Raw genomic sequence first — 27,594 nt, 5'->3', positions numbered from 1 at the left:
TGCAAATCCGGGTTTATATTTGAAACTTACTTTATCTAATTTGAAGAAAAACATGTTACCAATTTAAATTAAATCAAATCAAAACCCAAAAGATTTTATACTCTCGTTTAAGGCCTTTAATCTCACGAACCGAAGCTGTCAATAAGGCATGCTGTTTATAGGCATTTATTATGGCGTTTGAATAATGAACAATAATGCGAGCTCGTTTAACCTGTTGATGCTCCTTAAATGTGAGGTAAAGCATTTCAAGGAATTATTAAACTTTTCTTGCAAAGTCAAAGCAGCAAGAGAATCCCAGTCATACAAGAATGAATAAAATTATACTATATACATATAAAAGCCACCGACAATCTACTAGAATTTTAGTTTTCTCACCATAAAAAGAGATGCTCTCGTTAAAGTCATTCCATGTCACAACCAAAACTAGTCCCAGTTAATATATGCACCTAAGGTTTATATGTAGCAATGCGTATTTTGCCAAATCGGCTAATGTCAAGCACATCAGACGATAGGAACCATATGCACAAACCTGCAAACAATAAGAAAGCGGGGATGCCAAAATTTAAGTAGCAAAGAACCTGATTCTATTGCTTGCTAAGAGCTTTCAACTGAGATACAGAGTTTTACATTTCCTTTATCACATCAAAATTCCATCGCTAATCTCTTTTGCACATACAAAAATAGACGAAAAAAAAAAAAAATAAAACCACCAAGAATTAAATTAAAGAACAAATTGCTTAAATAAATAGAGCGCAGTCACATGAACATGCAAGATATTGACTAAACTGAACTGAGACTCAATGTCTAGCCAGGTTCACCTATCCTTTAGACTCGCCAAGTTCAACATCCTTTACAGGAACGCTTTCCACTCCCTCCTTGAGAAGTCTGATTTCCTCCTCTGTTAGACTGTTCTTCGTAAAGGGTATGGCCTTGGCACTTGCACCCTTTTCAGCCTCTACAGCCCAACTGTAGACAACCATGCCAGCTACTGCAATAACCATCCCCATTATATTCTTGAAAGTCAACTCAGAATCAAAGAGTAGCCATCCCAGGGTGAGAACACAAACTGTTTTCATGTGACCTAAAACCTGGAAGGAAACTGCTGAGAATCTTCCAATACAGAGGTACTGGCTCACATTGCAGAACACAGCTAGGGAACAGGAAAGAATTATAAATAACTGCACAAATTAACATCATTCATTAAATTAACAAATGGAAGTACAAGGGAATCAATATGCTAGATTGGGAGTGCTAAAGAGTCAGAGTTCTTACAATGGCACCAGTAGACATTTTATAGGTTGTTATAAATTTTCCATTGAGGCAGTAATCAACAAATGGACCAACAACAAGAAGAGAAAGGGCTTGAATTGGGGCTGTTTTACTTAACAGTTCAAATGATCCAATTGAATACTTCTTCTGTAAAGAACCTATAGTCTGTCCCACAAAAGAAAAAGAAAACGAATCAAAATTATTTCACAAGCACAACAGTTTCAAGCAACAAACTGCATTCATATTACAAAAGTGATACTCTTTGATCAATTTACTTGGCAAGTAAAAGCTATATGTTGCAACTTAAATAACACAATCAAAAGATCTCATTGATTATCTTCACAATTTAGTTAAACATGTTAACGTTGTTGTTTCAATGTTGTGTTTCAACTGCAAAATAGTAGAAAAATTTTAGCCTAGTCTAGGGCTATTTGCTACCTTCCATATTAATATCCAAATGGCTTTAGACAAGCCCCAACTGTCAAGTTAGCTGGTTAATATCATTTATGCAGAATTCATTATGTAACAGATCAATCCACTGCTTTTGTTGATGCCCTATTTACATATGTGTATTTGGCCCCCCACCCTCTTGGTTACTGACATCAACAGACCTCAGCTTGCAAGATATACCTCTTTGGCATTGAGTTTAAGGAGTATAAATAAATAAATAAAACCCATTAAGATAAGGTTACAAAGTGCAACCTGGAAAAGCATATATTATGATTTTGATATTCTTATAACTCAAATATGTCAATTAATTTTTAAATTAATTAATACGCTCTATCTAACATATTTAAGACCACTGTTCCAACCGCAACTGCACTGCAAAATACACTCATACTCGTCCATATCAATTATCTTCTGCATTCAAATTACATTTCACATAAGCATGATTGATTATCTACGGAATGCCTGTCCAAAGCCAATGTAAAGAAAAAGAAGAAAGAACAAGAAGGGGAAGAACGAAAAACAAAAACAAACCAAAAGAGACTAATCATGAAAAAGAAATAGACTAATCATGAAAACGAAATATAGTTAGACGAATTAAAGAATACTTACAATTTGCTGCAAAGATGTAGACAGAACAGCTACACAAGCACATATGAAACCTTTAGCATTAACCTTGACATCAGTAACAGTACAAACGCCAACACCTATAACTACGAGCAAAACAGATGACTTCACTTCTCTTGAGTATTGTTTGTTATGAAGAATCCATTCCATGACGCAAACCACAGGAATCATACTGAGTTTAGAAATCTGTACAGAGAATAATTAGATGATTGGTGATGCTAAATAATGATAGGGAAAGAACTCAAGAAGTAGATCTAGTTAGCTTGTAGTAGATAATAGAAAACACAACCCACTTGGTAGAATCCAACGGAGTTAAGCATAAGGCTGAAGTTCATGCCGGTGATAGACATATTAGCAACAATAGAAAACCAGAGAAGCTCCCACATTGGAACATGCTTTGATACGGATAAGCCAGTCGCATTCGATACAAGTCCCACCAAAGCCGTTACCGCAAAATGGAAACCCGTTAACGTCGTGGCTGAAATCATTCGCAAAATTATCCCTCGAATTAGATTGATAGAATCAGATCGATTGAAGCGCAGATCAAAATTCAAAAAAGTTAAAATAGACAAGATCTGAGATCTGAGAGATCTCTATTCTTCACTAGCAAGTAAATAAATGCAAGGAAAGAAAAAGAGCAGAACACACCGAAGCTAAAAGCGTAACCGTTAGAGGACATGAGCTGCTTGTTGGCCATAATAATGCCGACGGAACTGACAACGTTCATGGCCCAGGCTCCAACATCCGAAACAGCCGGCTTCTTGTTTTCGGTCTCCATCTCCGCCGAGCCTCTCGGAATTATTTGAATTTAGTTTTTTTTTTTTCTGGGCAATCGCCGACGATCTGTATATTTAGGCAGGCGGAAGACGGGGATCTCTTTCCCTCAATTCTCAAAGGAGAAAGAGAAGGAAAAAGGGAAAGAGAAACAGCCAAACAAGACGCGCTTTTGTCCTTTGGCTGGCGGATTTTGAAGAGTTTTTAAAAGTCGATTTTCACCTCTAATCGAGGATTGGGAAGTGATGATAATAAATTTAAAATGAAGACGACTATGGTAAGAAGCAGAGGAAAAAGCAAAGAAAACAGCAACACCACTAGCGACGTCCGTCTAGAAAGGTGGGTGTGATTTTGAAGGAGGGAGGGAGGGGTGACGGGGAAAGAGAAATGACGCATTCATTTCTATCAATCAATCCATTTTAAATAATAATAATGTAAATGATTTTCACCCGTTGTCAAAGTCCTGTTACTTTTATCCTTATTTTGCATAGGTTATTTTATTTTATTAAAATAGTAACGTCTCCAGCCCAGCCGACATTAGGCTAGAAAGCAGGAGGGGGACCACTCTTGCCATCTTTACTCATTTTATGTTCGTTTTACTTTTACCATTAACCATTTACAATTTTACATGATACTTCCCAACCCCACCCAAAAAAAAAAAAAAAAGACACCATTTAAACGACGTTTCTTTTTTACCGTTTCAAGACTTCTTGATTTCAGAATACTAATATAAAATTAAAAAGGTGATCCCATGGTTTAAACAATAATTTTATGTTATTCTAAAATAATAATACTAAAGATTTTATTTGCTGATTTATTTAATCAAAAAGTATTAATAATTTTGACAAAAGCGAGATCTAATAGGGTGTACTTATATGTATATCTGGACAGAAATTCAGTTCGATGAGTTGATCGTTAATTTGTAACTGGACCGACGAGGGGAGGATATTTTGGAGATTTCATATGGGTCTCTTCATGACCGATTTTGAGAAAAAGACCTGCAAAATATGGAGAAAGGGGTTAGAGGTCCACCGGGAATGCTCCGGTTCCACGCTCAAGTTAGATTTTAGACCCTTTAATAGTATTGAGAGAAAATAAACAGAGATAGTAATAAACTAGAGAGGAGAAGAGAGGGAGAATGGGAGTTAGAGTTTCTTTCTGTGTATCGGCGAGAGAGAAATATGGTTTTTTCCCTTAGAGAGGAAGAAGAAAATCCCTTTAATAGTTAAGTTAGTAATATATATACCTCTGATAGCTGACGCCCCTAGTGTCGTGTCCCCATTGTACCGAACATGAATGCTTTTGTGTCAGGCAGCGCATTAATGATGGGCGGCAGGACAGTAAATGTGGAGCTAGCCAATTCATACATTCGACACGCGTATTTATGATCCCTGTGCCGCACCACGGAGACGACCAGTACGTGGGAGGTCAGCATCCTTACTCTGACTTTATTAGACAGTGCTTGGTTCATCCAACCTATATGGAGGTTAGTTCATTCCGATTATTGAGCTTTGAGGAGGTCTTCCTGTCCTCTCCGGGCTTTGAGGAGGTCGGTCAAGGTTTGAAGAGGTCGGCCTGTCTATTCAAGGCTTTGGTAAACTTAGGGGTGTCGGTAGTCTGATTCTTTATACTCAATAGGTCGAGACTTCCCACTGCCCAGTCCAATCAAACAGAAAGGTTCGCATGACCTTTTCAAATCATCTGTACACATATCATAATCTTAAGGGGTCTTATTTTTTTATATGTTATCAGTTACTCTTTCGCTTCTCCAATGGTTATTTATGACCGTCAGAGAAGGGAACTTGACCTGCTAATTCAATGTCACCTGTTCGTTTAGTAAACGCTTATGAATTTCAAAGGGATTGAATTGGTCGACTTAACATAGATCCGACTAAAGCAGTAAATTTTATATCTTGATAATCTTCTCTTTGAGAGATTTGAACTTCGTGGTCTTCATCATGAAAAAGTCTGACCTTGATAGTTTTTCTTTTGGAATGTCCGACTTGGATGCTCTACCCTTCTAGCCTTGCCTTTTCGACCAGAACTTAATGGTATGCCCTTTCGGGTCTTCTTTATGGAAGGTTTGACCTTGACGGTCGTCCATTCCGGCCTTGTCCTTTTGATATGATCTTAAAGGTTCGCCCTTTTGAGTCTTCTTTCGGGCATTTTATTCTGAGCCATCTTTCAGGCTTTAAGCTCTGGGTCTTTTAATAAGCGTTTCAGCTGACTGGTTTTATGAGTGATTTGGCTCTTTATTGAGCTCTCTAGTTCTGATGGTTCGTCCGACCTCTTTAATTTTCTATATCATTCTGGGTCTTTTAGCCCTGACTATTTGTCCGAGCTCTCTATACTACTCTAAACTTTTTAGTCCTGACTCTTTCTTCGAGCATCTTTTAGCTCTATATATTATTTCGGGCTCTTTGCCCCAATTCATTACCCGAGCTCTTTGGCTCCTGGTCAGCTTTCGGGCTCTTTAGTCTTGATTTTTTACTTGAGCTCTTCTTGCTCTCTATATAATATTCTGAGCTTTTTAGCCCCGATTCATTCTCTAAACTTTTTGACTCTCTAGTTAGCTTCTAGGCTTCTTTAGCCTTGAGCTTTGATCGAAGTGCTTTCAGCTTCTGGTATTCTACCAAGCTCTTTTTTGCCTTGGGTTTCTTTGTATTATCCCGGCATCGTCCGAACTCTTGCCCTGGACCTTAATCTGATCATTTTGCTTCTTGAATGTCTTTCGTGCTTTTTGTCCTATAGCGTTTTTTGGACTTTTAACCCTGATTCTTTTTATGTGCTCTTACCCTTCTCCGGAGGTATTTATGAGCCATTTAGGAAGAGAATTCACTTCCGAGCATTTTACTCTTGTGTTTCTTCCTGGCACCTAGCCCTGAATCTGCTTCTGAGCATTTTGCTCTGATTCTTTTTCTGCGTACTTTTGCTCTTGGTCATTTTTTGGGCTTTTAGCCCTCAAACTCAATCCAAGCATTTTGCTCTTTAAGCATTTTTTAGGCACTTAACCCTAATTTTTACTTGAGCACTTTGGTCCTCTGTTATCATTTCGAGTTTTTGCCCTTATTCTACTTCCGAGCTCTATGGCTCCTTTGAATCTTTCAGGAAATTTTTTCCTTAAACGCTCTTCGGGCTATTTGCCCTTAAACGTCTTATGAGCATTTTTGCTCTTTCGAGCTGTTTTTACCCCTATTCTACTTCTGAGCTCTATGGCTTTTCAGATCTTCCAGGTATTTTGCCCTTATGTGCTTTTTCGGGCTCTTTTGCCTTTAACCGTTACTCTAGGCTATTTTAGGGCTGGTTACTCTTTCGAGCCCTTTGGCTCTTTGGATTTTCCAGGCATTTTGCCCCTATGCGCTTTTCGAGCATTTTTGCTCTTAGGCGCTATTCCATAGAGGTTGGATTTTTCATTCATTACGTACCTCAACTTGGCTTACCTGGTACTAGAGGTAAATTTTTCGAGTTGGCACCTGCAGTAGTTGGGTCTTCTTCATTTGATATTTTAACTCGGCTTTCGGTGCCGGCGGTCTATTTTCGAGATTGGTCACCTGCCTCATTGGACTTCTTTGTTTCCTCAACTCTGTTTTTTGGTACTGGTAGTCTATTTCCGAGACCGGTCACCTACCTTATTAGGGTCTTCACTTCCTCAACTCGATTTTTTAGTGCCAGCGGTCCATTTTCAAGACCGGTTACCTACCTCATTGGGGTCTTCACTTCCTCAACTCAGTTTTTTAGTGCCAGCGGTCTATTTCGAGATTGGTCACCCACCTCATTGGGGTCTTCACTTCCTCAACTCGACTTTTTGGTACTGCCGGTCTATTTCTGAGACCGGTCACCTATCTCATTGGGGTTTTCACTTCCTCAACTTGGCTTTTTGGTGCCGGCGATCTATTTTCGAGACTGGTCATCTACCTCATTGGGTCTTACTTTCTCAACTCAGTTTTTTTGGTGCTGGTGATCTATTTATGAGACCGGTCACCTATCTCATTAGAGTCTTCACTTTCTCAACTTGGTTTTATGGTGTCGGTGGTCTATTTTCGAGACCTGTCATCTACCTCATTGGGGTCTTCACTTTCTCAACTCGGTTTTTTGGTAGCGGCGGTCTGTTTTCGAGACCAGTCACCTATCTCATTGGGTTTCTTATTTTATGGCTGTGACTTCTAGGCTTATTAGCCTTATTCTTACTTTTAAAATTTATCTACACAATAAAAGCTTGCACAGAGTACATGTAATCGAGAATGCTCATTATTAATTTGAACAATAAGATATTTAGCTTCATATTTCAACTGAATACAAAATATTAATTTTGTCTAACTATATCATCTCATATAATTCTAAAGAATCTAATAAATAATGTTTCTCGCACATAAATCATTCTACAGCTTTTAATTCTTATAGTAGCATACTTAAGCAAATAATCCCTTTCTTAAGGAGTTCATACCAATATTAATCACCAATGAAAGCTTTTTAAGCTGTTTCTAAAATATTATAATGTCCAAGTATATATTCGGAAGGATTACCGTTTGAAGCTAGTAATGATGACAAAAATATTTTGAATTAAAGAAATAACTGTGTAATTTGGTTAACTCATGCATGTCACCTCTCTTCCACGCCTGGCAAATTGCCTTTATATCGCATTCCCTTCTCAAATCGGCGTTGGCCTTTTTCTGACTTCACCGTGTAGTTTTTAGATATCGTTAGCGATTATCGAGTCTTTTCTCTGTCTCTCTTCCTCCTCATATCAGCATCTTTCTCTATCTTATTTTCACCGTATGGCTTTTTAATGTAGCTAGTAATTCTTGGGTCTTTTACCATCTCCCTTCCCTTTGGTCCTTTTTTGTTGTTTGGCCATTAGCTTTTATTGGTTTGCTATATGGATCTCAATGGATTTTGTTTGAAAACTCCAGCGACAGGATAGTCTCCTTCATTCCTACAGACAGTACCACTTAATGAAAGCGAGATCCGGCAAGGTGTCTTGATACGGACACCTGGACAGAGGCTCGATTCTATGGATTGATCGTTGATCTGTAACTGGATCAATGAGGGGTGGATACCTTAGAGATTTCATATGGATCCCTCCATAACCGATTTTGAGGAAGAGGCCTGCAAGATATGGAGAAAGTGGTTAGAGGTCCACCGGGGATGTCTCGGTGAAGACCTTCCGATGCTCAAGTTAGATTTTTGGAACCTTTAATATTATTGAGAGAAAATAAACAGATAGGGTAAAATAAACTAGAGAAGAGAAGAGAGGGATTATGGAAGTTAGGGTTTCTCTCTGTGTCTCGGCGAGAGAGAGATAAGGTTTTTCCCTTAGAGAGGAAGAAGAAAATCCCCTTTAATGGTTAAGTTAGTGATATATATGCCTCTGATAACTGACGCCCCTGGTGTCATGTCTCATCGTACTGAGTAGGGATGCTTTTATGCAAGTGTGTTAGGCAGTGCATTAATGATGGGCGACAGGACAATAAATGCAGAGCTAGCCAATTCGTACCTTCGACATGTGTATTTATGATCCATGTGCCGTACCACGGAGATGACTAGTGCGTGGGAGGTCAACATCCTTACCCTAACTTCATCAGGTCGTGCCTGATTCACCCGACTATATGAAGGTTAGTTCCTTCCGGTCACTAAGGTAGGCTATGTTTGCGTTCAAAGTCTCATTGTAGTATAAGCTTTAAGGAGGTCTTTCCATCCTCTCCAGGCTTTGAGGAGGTCGATCAAGGTTTGAAGATGTCGGCCTATCTGTTCATGGCTTTGGTAAACTCAGGGGTATCAGTAGTCTGATTCTTTATACTCAATAGGTTGGGGCTTCCCACTACCTAATCCGAACAAATGGAAAGGTTCGCACGAATTTTCTAAATCACCTATACACGTGTCATAATTTTAACGGGTTCTATTTTTTATATGTTATCAAATTCATTAAACAGAAAAGCTTGGTAAAGGATCTAAAGACCAGCTACAATAGATTATAGGTCTTTTGATCTAGAAAAGTAAAAAAATTTACAATAAAAATGTTCAATCCAGATATTTCTAAACGTTTGACTCGACAATCAACTTGACCTGAAAATAAGAATTTGCTAGAGAAAATATAGAAGGAGCACTTCTTCTCTTAAGTACTCCATCAGCCTGAAACAAAGAAGTTTTGAGTGGCGGAGAGATATTTTACAAGAATTGCTATTACTGGCCATACTCAATACATTAAAACCCTAATAAAGTAACTTCAAGACAAACTGCATACAACCAAAGGGAAAAAAAAAAAGAACTCAAAGCAAATACAACCACCAAAAAGAAACTAAACAAAAGTGAAGATGATAAAATACAACTAAAACCACAATGGATTGTCAATATCTAAATTAAAGGTAGTTTTATAGATCGAATAATGCCAATAAAAGTAAAGGAAGTTCGCTTACTGGGCCATTCTTTATCAAACTAGGTAAGTTTCTTTTTTTATGCATGAAACACAATAAAGACAAACACATTAAAAATAAATAAGATAGATCAATTATTTTTTTCCTTTCGATCTATTTAATCAGACAAGAAAATTAAAACTAAAAGAAAAATAAATCTAAAATACTATCTAAAAATAGAGAGAATTTACTTTGTAGATAAGAAAAAAGTGTTCTATCATATTAGACGGGACAAAATAAATAAAAAAATGGCAAAAGACAGAAAAATTGAATGTCAAACAAGAAACTCTTCTCTAGAAAAAATTCTCTCCCTAAATAAAGGGAGGGAGAGAGTACATACAATTTTAGATATTATTTGCTGAAAAGAGTTTTCTAATAATGGGATGGTGGATATACGGCCATATTCATTCTATGCATGCAGAACTAAATCCCTTGATATTAAGGGCACAACCATGGATACCTGGCCAGATATATTACCTCGCATTTTCTATTTGTTATATTCGCATTGCATTTCATCTCATCACATCAGCCGAGCTGTAACTCTCTGAATAAGAATAATAACAATAACAATAATAATAGAATAAAAATAATAATTCACTACCACAAAAACAAAGGTCAATTGTTCAACTCAGTTGACCACTTGAAGAAAAAATTTTGACAAATAATAATTCATAGAACCATTTAAATCATTTTTTATATGGGAATATACTTTACAGTTCACCTTGTTTTTTCTGCCCTTTTTCTTCGAGAAACGAATCTCATTTTCTATGTTGAAAATCCATCTTACGTGAGCGTAAATAAGCTCTAACGTAAATATAATTTAATCAAATTTTCTACTAAAATTTAATATCATGAGATGATGGGACAAAATCGGCTTTCAAGAGTACTGCATAACAGTATCGACTCCATAACCTAACTAAATTAAAATCGGTTACACTTAGATAATAGCACTAACAATACATGTTCATAACCAAGGAACAATTAATCTAGCCAAAAACCAGAACCTAGATATCAAACCAAAACAGACAAACTACAGAGCATAATAATACATATACAAGGAAAGCCCACAGCAGCCATCTACAGACTGGAAAAAAATTACAATCATCTCTCTGTGTACAAAGAGTTTGTCTTTCATACATACACCATTCAAATGACTGCTAAAATAGGGGTGGGATGTGTTTTCCAGATCATCTACTCAAACAAATTCGACAAATGAAATCCAACACCCTTCCATGATGCACATCATTATCACATGTCTATCAAGCAAAGATTCACTGTTTCTCCATCATCATTCGCCACCGGTTGAGTGTTTTGGTGCACCAGGTGGTGCTGTTGGCCTTGGGAAGTCAAACTGAGTACCACCAATGTTTGGAGCCTCCACATATGGGCTCTATAGCATCCAAAAATTTTGTTAGTGCAAGTGAAATTATGAATCAATTTATGAATGAAAGCTTATGGAGCTTAAGATGAATAAGATTTTATTTCTCATGATCCCTCTCCCATTCCCTTTTCTTTTATATGTAAAGAAATGGGGAACATGTACAGGCAATAACTGGAGATTATATTGGACATTACTGTAATTTTTTTCTAAATACAAACTCTATTACCAAATTACTGCTGTAGTTATATGTTTACTTAGTTAGGTTAGGCAATGTTTTCTGGGTATTCTATAATTACACAGCTTGAACCACCAAAGCAGAGGCCGAGGCGGCTAGGCCTCATCTCCCAGCATCATCAAAACTTATTGATTCCATGCCATCATGGATGGCAGTATGTGACCACAAGCACTCGAGTGTTCAGAAGTCAAGTTTTTCTAAATTTTTCCTATTTGGGTAATACAGCAATTTAATTAATCCTGATTCATTAAAAAAAACATACAGCATATCAATATCCATTTTCCATCTAAGGCTAGGCGCATAAATTTAATAAGTGGAGCATGTTCAGAAAATTACATGTGAATTTCAAAGGTAGGGTAGGTAGGAAGGAACAAGAACACAGTGAAAATAGATAGATAAATATGAATTTAAGAAACATGGAAGGAAGAAGGGTTCTGACTTCCAAGTTTGCCAGCAATTTGATTTCAAAGAGAATTTAGAAATGAAGCTCCTGATGAGCAGAAAGACAGGAAGGAGAAAAGAAGCCAACTAGCACCCTAATCTAGCTTGTTGGCTATGCCTTTCCAAAGAGAAAGACGTCCACCGGTGTTATTAAGGTGATAAACAAAACCAAGGCAATACCCTATTGCAAGTATTGCCTTAAGTGACGGGCAAGTGCCCTTTTAAAGTGAGGCACCATAGCCTAAATGTACACACACACACAATTATACATACATATACGCAATTACACATTCATACAAAGTAACTAAAATAAAAGTATGCTGCCATAGTGCCATTTTGAGAAGAGAGAATGCAAGAAGGAAACAAGAGGAGGGGGACAGAAGAGAAGAAGAGAGAAAAGTTAAAGAAAAAAGGAATCAGCTGCTGCACCTTGTCCAGCAGGGAGAAAGAGAGGAAGGGAAAGAGAAAGGAAGCAAAAGGTGAGACATGAAAGAGGGAGAAAGGAGAGACATGCCTGCTGGCTGCTGTTAGGAGAGTTGGGGCTGCTGGCTGCTGGCTGCTGTTTGAAACAAATTGGAAGAGTCTAAGGTTTTTGGGGTTTTTGTTTTACTGTTTAAAAGCATTTTTTTTTAAAAAAAATTGTCATTCAGTGCCTTTGGAGCCCCTTGCCTGGCCCCTTAGGGTCAGAGACGCTCATCCCTTTGAAGGGCATCTTATTCTTGCCTCAGCCAGGTGAGGCGAGGGGGTTGCCAGGCTACGCCCTGCCCTTTTTGGTTATCCGCCTTACCTTCCAAAGAGAATATCTAGTCTCAATGAATGAGCTTCTGATGATTTTCCTTAATATTTTGATGAACTTTTCTAAAAAAATAAATATCATAAATTGTGTTCTTTGCTCATCAATTCATCTTTGATAGATTCCATCTTAGGTTTATTTAGTATAAGTTTTATGAAGGTTAAAGATTTTCTCTTAACTGTCTTCTCAAATAACCTTCTTATTTGTTACATGATATTTTGTGTATCTTATTTGACTTCTTCTGAACTTTCATAATCAGAAATTATTATTTTAAAAGAGATTCAGCTGTTGCTGAACCATTAACTTCGTTTAAACATGGGCTACAAAGTATAACACCCATTAAAATGTATGAATTGTGCCAAAGACCAACAAAAGGGGGAAAAAAAAAAGAAAAAGAGAAGTTTGAATTGAACATTTCTGAATAGCACTATTCTTTGGGGTGAAGGAACGTACCTGCGATGCCAATGTTCTATAAGATGGCTCTTCAAGGATTTTAGAATCTGGTGATGTGCTAGGACAAGATGCAACATGGTTTGGTCCACTTCCATTCAGTTTAGGTAGGGAACCATCCAGTGCAGCGTCACTCTCACTTCCATTAGACGATTTCACCCTCTACATGCAAACAAGTTTCAAAAGTTTTAGGTACTTCAGGGATTGGACATTTCTGTTAGAAGATAAAGTGCACTGAACTATGGGCAAATACCTGGAAGATTTTACCGAGAGTTTTCAACCCCTTAGCTCGTATACGTAGCTCTTCTTTCTTAACGTTGTTGTCTTGAAGAACCTGAAATAAACCACTAATAGATTATCACGAAATGATTTAGACCTAGTATCTAATTCAATTTCATCCAACAACTGTTAATATCTATGGACTAGCAAAACAACCATCTGACAAACACGGGAAAGTGTGGCCTCAATATCAGCAACATTAAGTTTCCACAAGGAATCAATCATCAGCTTCTTGTGCGATTGCATGTATTCTTCAAGCTCTTCCTCAGTATAGTTTCCCTCAGCACTAAGCTGCTTCTTCATGTCCTCCTGTAGCTGGATCAGTGCAATGGCACCTAGCACCACCATTAAAGAAAAAAAAAAAAAGAAATAACTAATATGTAAAAACAGATACAAAGCCTAGAAAAATTTTGGAACAAAATTTTTCCTCAAGCAAACTTTGCGCAATAAACTTTTGAACTATTTTTTGTTAATATCAATCTCCACTGAGATTTGTAGGATTAATTAACTTTTTAAACCAGCCTATGCAATGAATCTCAATAGCACGAATAATGTAGGTAGGTGAGAAGATAAAATCTAGCATAAAAGGCAAATATATGAAGCACTATCTTTAACTGAACACATATCATTGCTTCCAACACAGCTTCTGGAAGTCGGAGGGTGTGGTCCCCTAAATGTGCATAAACAAAATAAAATAGTGAATGGTTTGTTTTTGTCTCTTTCGCAAAGGTCAATCAAGCAAAAGCCAAAAAAAAGAAAAAAAAACCTAATTACACCCATATAAACATGCACCACATGTAAGGAAGCTCAGTATATGCTGGAATATGTTAAGAACACATTCAATTAAATACTGCTTTGGCAAGTATTACCCAATCCAGAATAGTGGTCCAAGAGCCAACGATGCTTTCACCAAGTCCATAAGTTTCCACATAGACATGATTATTGGCCACATCCAGTAGTGTCTACTAACCTGTTGCTGCAGTTACTTGGGATTTAATGAAGTGGCCTTTGTTTCTAAACCATTCAGCAATAAATGGCACACCCAGGTATATTGCTTTCTTTCCAAGCTCTTTGGCTGCTTGTCTTGCATAGATATAGCCAATTGTATTCAACATATCAACACCATATGCTGCACAAAACAGGACAGAAAATTTATTAAAACTATCCTAAATCCAGTCTTTAAAAAAGGAATATACTATATACAAAGATAAGAAGATCTCTATAGGACACATTGCTCAGGATCCATCCTAAAAGTTCCACCCTTGAATGAGTCTGACCAACTAATTTTCACCAACTCTGACTCTGCTTGTACATGTATATGGAAGCCAACAACACTTCACATTCCATTTACACTAAGCCACAAATTATTTCAAAAGAACAAGCAAAATAAAGTGGATATGGAAGAAGACACTTTATTTCAAGGATACAACTCTAAAACTAAACAGATTGTATTTCAAGTGTCCATCCCTGAGTGAATGAGGATGCCAAGCTGGTAGAACTGCTAACTTGAAGTTGCCTTTGCTAATGTTCCTACCGCTTTACTAAAAAAAAAAAGTCATTTTCCCATCCTCGACAACTGGAAGAGGTAGAGGGTCTTCTTTCATAAGTGGATTTCAGGCCAAGGAGGACAGTATTGGCAAAAGTATAATAACAGGGAAAAAGGGTGAAACTAGCTATTCATTCCTGCCATATCTATTCAGTTATTAATTGATGCCTGATTGTGTTGTAAGACTGGTCATGCCTTTGATGATCCTTTACTCTCCCTACTTTTTTTTTGTGTTAAAAGAAGTGGAACCTGCCTTTCAACTCCATCTTTTCTTTAGTAGACGAATCACAAACTCTAAATGGAATACCACCCAGTTTGCAACCCAAGTCCTTGTCCACAGATGGTTGAAGTGCCCAACTTACACAAGCCAAATAAAGGTTACTAAACCACAGCCTCAAACTCGTTCAAGTCACCTTCAGGAATCTTTTTTCTCCCTTTTCTCTCTCTAAATAAACGATACAGTTTCTCTGAGTTATTTCCACTTCATCAGGCATCATTTGTTGTCTACTACTTCCTTCTTTAGTCCTCCTTTTTGAATCCACTTGATCTTCCAATGACCTTTATGCAACGATTTAGAGATAATGACAAAATACCTGCATTTGAGAGCCTAGATACTTCAGCTTTAGCATGATTAATAAATTCCTCTTTGTTCCCTTGTACATACTGGTGGAGTCGATCTTTCAATAGCTGTGCAAGCTTTTCCTCTCTCTCCTTCTGAACAACCTAAGGTTGAACAAGTTTGGAAAAGGCACCAAAGGATAATGAAATTAAAAAGGGAAAAAGGATAGATAAACATAAAAACCTTCAACTAAACAGACGTGAATGAGTCCTTACTCTCAGTTTTATATGCATAAAACCAAGGTAACATTGCAAGACTCTTGAAATATGGATCTCTAATTAACATAGCAATCCAGTTTGTAAATTTTCTAAAAAAAATAAAATTAAAAAAAGAAAACTCTGGATGCATCATTGTATATAGTCAATAGCAATGCAACTAATGAAACAAATGAAACAAAAAGTGGCCCTGGATTTTTCACCGTTCTGGGGGCATCGCAATGTCATAGAACAACCAGATGAAAAAAAAACCCACTTCTTTTCCAAGTTGGCATTGTCTGATTAGTGTATTACTTAGAACCAGATTATATCTTTTCATAATGGTATGCCTTGCGGCTACCAATTGCAAACCAAGCATATGTCAATAGTAACAATACAAGATGAGAGTTTCAATTGCTTTTCAATTTTTCCCTTTTTGTTTTCTTAGCATCTTTTTGGCAAGTACAATGAACAATCACATACCTTTTTGCCATGCTGAAGTTAATCATAAGAAGGAAACAATTTCACAGCCATTGGCAGACTATATGCAGAAGCAACTTCCCAACCTTTAAAAACCCTTTGAACACTTTTGGATTGCTTTGAAAGTGGAAAAGGAACCTCTTATTTCAGTGTTTTCCTTTTTTTTCTGATAATTAAGATTAATTTAATGATAGTCTTTAAGAATATGGTAAAATAGATATTATTTTCACCTAATTAAGTAATAAATTACCATAATATCACAACCAAAAGAAAAGTTGGATTCCTTATATGCCAAACAAGAAAATGAAATTTTATTCTATGAATTGCAGTACATTCGAAGCATTAAATTGTAGTTGTGGGACAATTGCAATTGCATGAAACAGAAACAAGACAACTGCAGCCATAACATGACAGTCAAGGCTACCTGAAGTGAATGGATATTCCAGGACTTAATTAAAATTAGAAAATAAAAATGCAACTAACTAATAAGCATAAACACGTGAAAATCAAGACACTCCATCCATTGTTTAAACTCTATTAATAATCAACTTCATTAACTAGCACAACAACATGAAGATTAAAGATCTAACATTATTATCAACAAGAAGAGGCATAAATATAGCATAAACCAAATGTTTTTACACCAAATTTGCAAAACCAGTAATTGAGAAGTCAAATAAACCTATCTTGAAAGAAAAAGAAAAAAGGCCTGAATATAAAGCCTTCGACTTTAATTTTTCCTTCTTTCAAAGTGAAGTCAAGATAAAACTGTTATGAGTAATCCACTACTTCTTTATTCCTTAGTCATAACAAAACTTCATTTTGCAATAAATTTGTGGAATTTGGGTTGAAGGCAGCAAAAACATTAAAATGAGAAATGATGGCTACAGACATGGGAGTTCTGGGGAACCATGGTTGGAACAGGCAGCCAAATAAAGATCTCTTTTTATATTAGAAAGAAGTTCCCTGTATTTGTAACAGGATGATAAGGACTGTTACTGTTGCGTAATAGCCATTACCCATACATATTTTTCTGCCCATTCTGTATAGGTGATGAGCATTTCAAAACACAATAAACAACAGTTACTTGAAATCATGATTTCATTTCCATTTCTAAAGAAAACACATGTCAGCTTAGTTTAGACAGTAATACAGACAAAAAGAAGCAAGACAGTTTCCGAAGTTTGTTTCATCACTCGTTCTTTTGTCACCATTTCTAAAAATCATTCACAAAAGTAGTAGGACTAAAGAAACTAGCAATGAAGCATGATAATATCAGTAAACAAATTAAAAAAAAAAAAAAAGAAGAAGCAGAATTATAGAAGTTATCCAAAAACTTGAATGGAAGCAATGAAATTTTACCCTCATCTTCTCTTGCAACTTTTTAGTATCAAACTGTTCCCCATCTGTGAAAATGTCTAACGAAGCCATTGACGCCATGGCAAGCTGCCCTATATAGTCCTCAAAAAGCTCACTACCAAAAAGCATTGCAAAAATTGCTGCAGGATCAATTATTGCTTCTCTGCAAGTAAAAATTAATGGGCCAATAAGTGCCTAAAGAAAAAAAAGGAAAACAAACCAAAAAAATTTCAACATTTGCATGCATGGAAAATGCTCCAAATGGCAGTGAAGCAGGTGCGCGTTGCAATGCCAATCCCCAACTCAGTAGGAAGTTGAGGAAGGAAGACAAATACCCTTGAATATTAAATGATATACTCCAAAAATAAATGGGCTTTCACATATTTATATGAGTAGAAATTATGACGTCAAATGTCTTCTAAAATCAAAGAAAAATGGGGATGGGGCCAAGGATGGCCCAAACTCATCCCCACCCAGCTACGTTCAGTTTGACAGAGTGCATAAAATGTTGGAATTGGGCGAACTTGCCATGTAAAAGAAATGCATGAAGTATACAACCCATCAATCTTCACCAATTCATAGATTAAGAACAAGAAACTAACGTTGAGATTCCAGATTTCCCAGAAGCATCATAAGCTTGCCGTTGGGCAGGATCACTCAATACTTGGTATGCCTCTCCCAAAGCCTGAATTCAGATGAATAAAACTTGAATAAGACATAACTAACTTTCCAATGCTCATATCTCCCTTTCAATCCTTTTAACATCAGTCCCCTCATAATATTGTCCAAGAAAGCAAACAAGTGATTAAAATAACATTTTCAAACAAACATTATATAAGTTATCAGGTTTAAAGTTTATTAGTTTCTACAAGCATTTGTTAGTACACTTCTATTTCCAGAAGGGCCTAAAAAACGGACAACAGCTTCTCAATTCTCATACCAATTAGCTATATTTGTTGAAACCAACCTTTAAGGTCTTGAATTTCAAAAATCTGTAATACAAATTATACTATTTAACTTGTTGGTCATAAAACTGCAATGAAGTTTTGCAGCTAAAGTATAGAAGGAGCACATGAATCGTTGGTATGATAATTTAACTATTAAATCATAGGCAATCAGAAAGGGAAAGAAAGGAAACAGATGTGGTTGCAATATCTTTAATGGAAAAACATTATCTTTCTTTCTAGAAATTTTCACATAAATCCAAAAAGCAAAAACTTGCCTGAAAATTTTGTGCAGCTTGAGGATCATTGGGATTCTTATCTGGATGAACCTGTCGCGCCTGAAAGCCAAAAAGGAGAAGGAGAAGAAAGAAAAGGAAAATATTAGTGAGGAAATTAAAATGGCTGCAACATAAGGCATATATAGCGGAAAGCCAAATGAGACTCGACGAAAATAAAAAGGCTGCTTGAATTACATTAACGAGGAGTGAATAAGTAGCAGATCCAAATCCAGTATGGATCTAAGGAGCATGTGAATTCAGGAAAATGATATGCAATCGTAGAAATAGAGTTCCACAAATAAAAGCAAACCAGAAATTTTGGAAAATATGAGAAATATCTACCTTGATGTAATAAGCTTTCTTGATCTCCGTCTCGGTGGCGGTGGGGCTGACGCCAAGCACATCATAGTATTCCGTTTCCTTCACCATTTTCAGTCGGATCGATCACCAGTTTTCTTGTATATTTATAATAGGTATGTGCTTAAGTATTGCTGCAAATAGTAATCTTATCCCCAATCGAATAATATCTCTCTTAGATTGACTAATGAATTGCAACACGACTGGACAGAGGACAATAATCAGAAAAGAAGAATAGATAAGCAGATTCTTCCTGTTCGTTAGGTGTTATGGTAGGAAGGCCGCGCCGATGGTGATATACCCAATTCGCGCAGTTCTCTTTTCAATTTTGGCGTTGACTAACACTGCCTGCTTCCGCGTTGTACCATTTTCTTGGTCGCATACATACTCGTACTCGCCACGCTTCTACAGTATTGTACTTCCAATACCAAATCGCTTTTCTTTTTTAACTAAAACAAAAACAAAATTAGCTTTCATGCAGAAAAATGTACACTACACTACTACTATAATTTTGAGCATTTAAGTTGGCACTTTTATTATTACGCCCCACTTTTTATTTTGGACCTATTATTATTGTTACGCTCTACTGCAGCTCGATTTATATTTTATTATTACTTAAACAATAAATAATTTCGTTTAACAAGTTTGTAGTATGAAACGAAAAATAAACCATCACGTTAAAAAAATTCTCACAAAATGAATTTGACTGGTATTTAACCTCAGCCAAGAACTCCATGTCCATATTGTATTTTTTTTTTTCTTTTTTCATAATGGAAAATAGTTTATTTTATATTTTACCAGGTCATTCAAGTCAAAGGTAAGGGTGGAGGTAGAGCCCTCTGTTTCTGCTTCTCAGATCAATTCCTGCTCCATCGTTCGTTGGTTAATTGATATTGCTGCTTTGCTCCCCTCTCCTACCTCCTATTGTTATTGTATTCATTTCAATGTTATAGTTACGTGTCCTATAACACTGATCTTCAATTTTACATTACATTTTACCTGGTCTTTCCTATTGTTCCTTCATCTTTGCCTTTAAAACCAACAAATGCTCAACCAATGAAGCTTTTCTCCCCACCGATGGTTATTAAGTTTTCTCCGCATTTCATATCGAAATGTTGGTACAGGATCAATGCATATGCGCGCAAGAACAAAAATAGGTCCCATTTCAAAAGTGCAAATTTTTCTTTTTGCGTCATTTTTGCTTTTGATCAATTGTTGGTATGATGTTGTTTTCTTCTTTTGCATTCTTCCAGGGCACTTGTTATTGTTATTGCAAAATTTTATGCTACTTCGTTTTTGTAGATGGTAATTTATTGATTAGCTTCCTATAATACACCCCTTTTTAATGTGTACTGAAAACATAAATTTTAGTAAATTCATAAATAATTCAGCAGTGAAGCAGTAAACTGTGTATTTACGAAAGACAATAAAATTTATACTTATATTAACTGCATTTTCTGCATCTTCGTAGGTCATGCGAAAATAACTCTTCACCTATTTTGTGGGATTGAGAGAGTATTATTTGCTACACAATGAGAGGATTCCCAATAACGCAACACTGTGCCAATAATTTCTTAAGAAAATCAACAATTTGATCCGCATAAGAAGAAGAACAAGTAGAAACAGAAACAAATGGATGACAAGCAATTAACGAGTGCACATAATTCAGATCTTAAATGTGTTCATAGAAAACCACTACTTAAAGCTATTTGCTTTCGTTCTATGTATCTGAATAAACATAATACATATCATTATTGAATGTTAACGGAATCTCAGGTGCTACAATCAAAGGAGTCGTGTAATCAGAGAAGATAGAGATGGAGGAGGCGAGAGAGAGAGAGGCGACGCAATTAAATTGATTAGCTCCGATTTACCTTGCGGTGATGTACGCGTCCGACGGCGGTCACGGAGTCGCGGTTAAGAGAGCGGGGTTCAGCAAGGCGTCTCTAAAGGCGGAGGCTTGAAAAGAAAAAACCACGGATATTTCCGACTTTGCTATTTCCATCCAGACCCCTCCGATACCGTGCTTTTCATCATCTTACCACACAATTGATAAAATTCCATTTCTAACCTTTTTATCCTTGAGCCAAATTGTACACCATAGCCGCCATGGGTTAGAGTTCTAGAATCCTAGAGAGACTAAAATATAATTTTTTCAACATGAAATTTTTTAGAAACAAGATGGGTAAAAATTAGTATAAAATAGTAGTATCAAAAGTATTATGTCAATTTTTTGTAATTCATTTTCATGTATTTATTAGGGGGTGTCACCTCAGACACATTGATGTCTCCTCCTGTCACAGCTCAACTTGTCCTTAAGACTCTTTAGGGGAGTGACTAGTTGGCCACAGTGAGGACTGGGCCCAGCTGGCCACCATAGGCCTATCGAATACCTATCTTGTGCCTCCATCCTTGTAAACGTTCCCCTTGTCTGCAAGTGGTGTGAGGACCTTTGTATTGAATTGTGTAATGAATGTTTTGCCCCTGTAATGAAATGAGTAGCCTTTTATCAAAATATATGTGCCTATATGTGATACTTTGGTTGCTTATGCCTTTATGCTTGTTGGATGTGGTTATCTGCTCAATATGTATTTATCTTGCTCGCTTTAATAGCATTCTAGCCTCTTGACTAACTAACATGCTTTGTTGTGCAGATTAACGTGTAGACAGATTGGCTGACTTGTCTTGATAGTATTCAAGTGAAATGCCACACGGTCCCAACTGAGTGCCAAAGCCTGGACCCGTGACATTTGATATCAGAGCTCGAACGATCTACGAGCAGTGTGAAAGCATGACGAAGTCAGCAACCCGTATTAATGCCCTTAAGAGGAGGGTTGATGATCTTGCTGTGTTGTCGAATACATATGCCACCCAAGAGGGGATGGCACTGGAGTTTGATAATGTTTATCAGTGCATGGCACTACTTGAAGAGAAAAATGATCAACTATTGGCTATAATAGCCAAATTGTCCATAAGCGAACGGGAGCCCATGGTGGTGGAGCCAATTCATAAATTTCATGTTGGAAAAATTATATTTTAGTCCCTCTAAAATTCTAAAACTCTAACACCACGGGCCCAAATGTCTGACATTTCGTTCGAGCATTTTATTTTAAGCAATGTTATTGCATTTTACATTTTTAAATTTCTTATAATATTTATAAATTTTATTTATTTATATATATTATAAATTTAAATTATAATAAAAAATTAACTATAATAATTTAAATATAAACAATAGTAAAAATTTTAAAATTTAAATTTATTATATAATATATTAATATTATCCTAATAATCTAGCATTTAATATATTTTTATAAATTAAATAATTTTATTATTTAATTTTTAATATTTTATTATTATCTTTTAATAAATCAATTGATACTGTTAATTATTTTTAATAAATATTATATTATTTTATTTTATTAATATTATAATATTAAATTTTAAAATTAATATAATAAAGTTTTATAATTTTCTTTAAGCATACAGAATGAATTTTATTGCTTTTAAAGTACAACTTTATTAGATATAATATAAAATTTTATTAATTAATAATTTTAAATTGATTTTTGATATTATGGTTTATCAATTTAATACTTCATAATTTTTCACTTATAATTAAATTAACACTATATTATTTAAAAAATTTATATTATCAAATTATTTATATTTTTATTTTTTTAATTATCACATTATTTATAACATTATCCAATAATTTTATATTATCAAATTTTTACTTTAATAATCTATAATTTTTATCTTATAAGTTTGGTTAAATTATCATTCACTTTAAAATTTAAATATAATTTTTAATAATTTTAAAAGCAATATTTACATATATTATATAATTTTAATCTCATAAATTTAAATGTTTTAGTAAAAATTGAATTATAATTATACAATGACTTAATTATATTATCATTTATTATCCTATAATATTTTTTAATTTAAATTTTTTATTTAATAATTTAATATTATCAAAATTAATTTATTTCAATAATATTATCTCAATTTTTATATTTTTATTTATTAATGTATATAACCAAAATTTAAATATTTATTTATAATAAATATTAATTTTTCACTTTAATATTCAAATATAATAATTGATAATTAAAACAAACATATTATCTAATAATTTTATTATCAAATTATTTATATTTTTATAATAATTTAATCTTTAATTTAAACTTAAAATATTTATCAAAAATTATATTTTTATCAGAATTAATAATATATAAATAATTTAAATTGAGATGTAATGCATATCAAAAATAGAAATAAAAAACTCACCATATAATTAAAAATAAAAGTTTAAATTATTAGCACTCAAAGCCATAATTTAATGGTTAGTGTATCTGAGTAAATATGAGAAATTCTACTCCCTCAATTTTCAATCTTCATTTTAAAAAAATAAAATTTAAACTATTAAATACTTACTGATTAGTAATGATACCTGTTAATAAATATCATTAATTATAAAATAATTTTATTATTTGAAATATATATATCATTATATTATTATTAGTTAAATTTTAATTTTCAATAAATGTTTATTTTTTAACCCTTTTATGGAATGTTTATATAAAAAAAATTATATATTTTGAACTTAAAATGCACATATATATAAATATATTAAATTATAATTTGTATGAAGATTACATAAAATATTTGAAAATTAAATTAAATAAAAATAAAAATAAAATCCATCTAATAGTAAAAAAAATCATAAAATCAAAGATTGTTTGTTTAATCTTTTAAATTTTATTTAAATAAATAAACTAAATCAAACAAGTAATAACATAAATTTTATAGATTATAAAATACTAAATTAAAGTAAGAGAAATCTAATACATATATAAAAATTAAATCTAATATAAATTTAAATTAGTTAAGAGTATATATAAATTGAAGATTAAGAGAGCGGTATAAATAGTATTCTTAAAATATAATTAGAATATGAGATATTGAAAATGTATTTGAAATTTTTAATAGTATTAGAAAATAAAATATTTGATAAGTAATTTGAACTCGGCCTTTCTTTAATTAATGTAGGATGTGATTTTAGTGTTAATGAGCCATTCGAATATTTATAATATGTAGATCGCAGTATTATAAATTTATATCCTAATTAAATTTTAGTAATTACTATATATTTTATGAGAATTCAATTACATTTAAATAAATAATAATTATATGCTATTATTTTAATATTTTTAAATAATATTTAAGTTTACTATTTTAAAAATTATATATAAAAATTTTAATATTTTTAATTATCGTATGAATTTATAATATATATATATATATAAATAAATAAATTTTAAGTATAAACAATAGTAAAAATTTTAAAATTTAAACTTATTATTTAATATTTTAATATTATCCCAATAATATACCATTTAATATATTTTTATAACATTTTAAAATATATATATATTTTTTTATAAATTAAATAAATTTATTATTATCTTTTAATAAATCAAATGATAATATTAATTATCTTTAATAAACATTAAATTATTTTATTTTATTTTTTAATATTATAAAATTAAAATTTAAAATTAATATAGTTAATTTTTATAATTTTCTATAAAAATAAAAAATAAAAAATAAATTTTATTACACTTGAATTATACTTGTATTAGTTCTTAGTTTAAATGGTTAATACACTACAAAAAAATGGACTATCAGCGACGGATTTAGCGACGGAATTCTGATCCGTCGGAAAAAAAAAGTTAGCGGCGGATTTAGCGACGGATCAACGACAAATACTTCATTTTTATATTTCTGACAAATTAGCAACGGATTAGCGACGGATTTTAAAAATATTAGCGACGGAATTTATTCCGTCGCTAATCCGTCAGAAAATGAGAATAATAATAAAAAAAAAACCTAATCCCTAATTTCTTTTTTTATCTCTCCCTCTATCCATCTCTCCCTCTCTATCCGTCTCTACCCGTCGGCGCCCTCTCTCCTTCTCTATCTGTCTCTCCCCGTCGGCGCCCTCTCTCCGTCTCTCCATCTCTCCCTCTCTATCCCTAATTGCTTCCCTCTCTCCCTCTCTCCGTCGGCGCCTCTCCCTCTCTATCCGTCTCTCCTCGTCGGTGCCCTCTCTCCCTCTCTATCCGTCTCTCCCCGTCGGCGCCCTCTCTCCGTCTCTCCCTCTCTATCCCTAATTGCTTCCCTCTCTCCCTCTATCTGTCGGCGCCTCTCTCCCTCTATCCGTCGGCGCCTCTCTCCCTCTCTCCGTCTCTCCCTCTATCCGTCAGCGCCTCTCTCCCTCTATCCGTCGGCGCCTCTCTCCCTCTCTCCGTCTCTCCCTCTCTATCCCTAATTGCTTCCCTCTCTCCCTCTATCCGTCGACGCCTCTCTCCCCTCTCTATCCCTAAGATCTTTATTGGGCATGTGATAACAAATGCAGGGGGTGTCTTCTGTGAAATTTTAGGTATGCATTGTACATATTTCTTACAAGAACATGCATGGTACTGCAATGTCATGGACATGCACTCTAGTCCTTAAGATTTTTCTTCTTGTATGTCTATTTCTTTTTGCGGGAGATTATGGAGGGGTGAGATTTTCCATGTTCCATTATTTTGGAGAACTGTAAAGTTTCCAACTCTAATATGTCTTCTGCATATACTATATGATATGTGTGTTATCTTCATCTATGCTCCGTTTACATGCAGCTTTTGATTTGGCTGGGATCACTTGGTGAATTTCGCTTCATAACATAGATTCAAGCTGTCATGGTAAGCTCAAACATCTTCCATTTATTTTGAATCTGGCCTTATTAATCGAAAACTGTGATGCGCTTGCTACTATACTCAGCAATATCGCTCAAAAAAGTTCAATTCCTAAGAATAAGAATGAAAAAGAAGCATGCTTCATCTTGTTATTCGAAAACTATGATTTGCAGACTGCTATACTCAGTAATGTTGCTTAATTATACTATAACATTATACCAACTTGCAAAAAATTTGTGCAGCATGATGTGTGTGCTTATGGAGATCATTTGTGATTATGTTTAACTAGTATATATTCGTCTTTTTTTTTTTGCGCATTCAAGTAAGGCTTATTCATTTCGTTCTTATCTTGCAACATGGATTTATGAACTATTGATTTTCATTGCCTTCTGTGGCTCGATTCGAAGATTCATTTCATGGTTTGCATGCCAAGTGTTGAATATATCAGTTGTCAAATTAAGAACTGTCCACATATTAAAACCTGAGATGTTGCTTATCTGTAAAACTTATGAATTAAAGATTAATGATAATCTCAGTTGGGAGAAAATTCAGGAATTGATGTTGATATTCTGCTGTTGTGGAGGTGCATGTGCTTTTGATGATTGAAGTCAAGTTTCTTGACCATTACACCACCCACCCATCAATAGATCCTATGAGAGCAGTTAGCAACTAAAACTAAGAAAAATGAAAGCAGTAGCAGTTGATATTAATTTGTGGAGTTGTTAGACCTACGTATGATCACATCCACACATGTATCTCATGTATTGATGTCTGGCTTGTAGTCCCATGCCATGTGTATTAGAATTGAAATTAATGTGAAGGTAAGTAACAGCTTATGTTGATCAACTGGGTGCGTGTAGAGGAAGAAAAGCTTGAAAAGATGAACCTTGGGAATATCAATTTTGTGTTGCATGCAAAGTTCCATGTGGAATTTTAGTTGGAAAACTGAAAGTGCTTTTTGAAAAAAGTATTTTAAAATTATTTAGAGTTTTTATGATTTTTTTTCCTCAACAGTTTCATTTATTGAACACCAATATTTATAAGTCATAATAATTAAATATTAATTAATTATATTATTAATATTAAAAAAGAAAGTTAAAAATAACTTCATTTATTTTTTCAATTGGCTGTTCAATATTTTTTTTTTCTTCTAAAGAAACATTTGCATTACATTGCTACAATTTGCAATAAAATTTCGTTACAATAAGTAAATCTTTCTTTTGATACTGTTGCCAATCTGATTGAATTGCAGCAAAATTTTTGGCTGTTATTCTCTACCAAAAAAAAAAAAAGAGCAGCAAATAGAGTATGTAAAGTTAGTGGCGGATCTCATGTTGTTAAATAATTTTTGGTTGCTATTATTTTTTTTAGATGTCTCGAAAGGCAGTATTATATAGAGATAGAGGACATAACCAGCAGCTCTCTATAAATGAAACAGATGAGGCAGTACAGATGCAAGAAGAAACACTGGATCACACTCCACAAGCATTACAGGGGCAAGCAAACGCATCTTCATCATCATCAGTTTGAAATAGAGGTCTGAACTTGAGACATCCTATCCCATCAAACCCGTCTGATCGACAATTGATTAGATTGAAAGGAAATGTGTAAGTCATATACAACTTTTTGCTATTGATTTAATATGTATTATTACTTACAACTACTCATTATATATAAAAATATTGTAGTTTTTTAGATTCCACAGTTACTAGATCAATCACTAATGACATTAAGATGCGCTACACTGCTCCATGGAAAACTTGGTCAGAAATACCTTTAAAGACAAAAGACAAGCTCTTCGGACTTTTTCGGGTAAATACAACTTATATTCTAAAATTTCTAATATGCATTTTAAGTTTATTAAATTTACATAACACTAATTGTTATTTGTAGAGTCGATATATATGGGATGAGAGTGAAGAAAATATTATTCGAATTGCTTGGAAAAAAGTAGGTAAAGAAAGA

At 34.3% G+C, this 27,594-nt stretch overlaps 3 protein-coding genes across 3 annotated transcripts in view; all 3 read right to left on the bottom strand.

Annotated features, from left to right (window-relative positions):
- Positions 1 to 20,921, bottom strand: part of LOC110615207 (histone-lysine N-methyltransferase ATXR7) — an 86,537-nt gene extending 65,616 nt beyond the window's left edge. Inside the window, exon 1 of the mRNA XM_043956746.1 lies at positions 20,758 to 20,921. The gene's annotated coding sequence lies outside the window, so the exon portion shown is untranslated. The remainder of the gene's footprint in view (positions 1 to 20,757) is intronic.
- LOC110615974 (UDP-rhamnose/UDP-galactose transporter 2) lies at positions 562 to 3,506 on the bottom strand. The gene is made up of 5 exons (XM_021758251.2): positions 2,992 to 3,506; positions 2,637 to 2,821; positions 2,329 to 2,529; positions 1,273 to 1,434; positions 562 to 1,178 (listed from the first exon to the last, which is right to left on the bottom strand). Exons 1-5 carry the CDS (start codon positions 3,119 to 3,121, stop codon positions 819 to 821), a joined length of 1,038 nt encoding a protein of 345 aa, XP_021613943.1. The 5' UTR covers positions 3,122 to 3,506; the 3' UTR covers positions 562 to 818.
- LOC110615297 (chaperone protein dnaJ 10) lies at positions 10,515 to 19,288 on the bottom strand. The gene is made up of 10 exons (XM_021757103.2): positions 18,869 to 19,288; positions 18,527 to 18,586; positions 17,907 to 17,989; positions 17,308 to 17,467; positions 15,246 to 15,375; positions 14,077 to 14,235; positions 13,263 to 13,441; positions 13,081 to 13,161; positions 12,831 to 12,989; positions 10,515 to 10,917 (listed from the first exon to the last, which is right to left on the bottom strand). The coding sequence occupies exons 1-10, from the start codon at positions 18,953 to 18,955 to the stop codon at positions 10,816 to 10,818; spliced, it is 1,200 nt and encodes a 399-aa protein (XP_021612795.1). The 5' UTR covers positions 18,956 to 19,288; the 3' UTR covers positions 10,515 to 10,815.
- Positions 20,922 to 27,594: the final 6,673 nt, after the last annotated feature.

This window comes from Manihot esculenta, chromosome 5, assembly GCF_001659605.2.
Source record: "Manihot esculenta cultivar AM560-2 chromosome 5, M.esculenta_v8, whole genome shotgun sequence".
Taxonomy (NCBI): domain Eukaryota; kingdom Viridiplantae; phylum Streptophyta; class Magnoliopsida; order Malpighiales; family Euphorbiaceae; genus Manihot; species Manihot esculenta.
The sequence above is the reverse complement of the archived record's forward strand: the minus strand, read 5'-3'. Positions and strand labels throughout refer to the sequence as shown.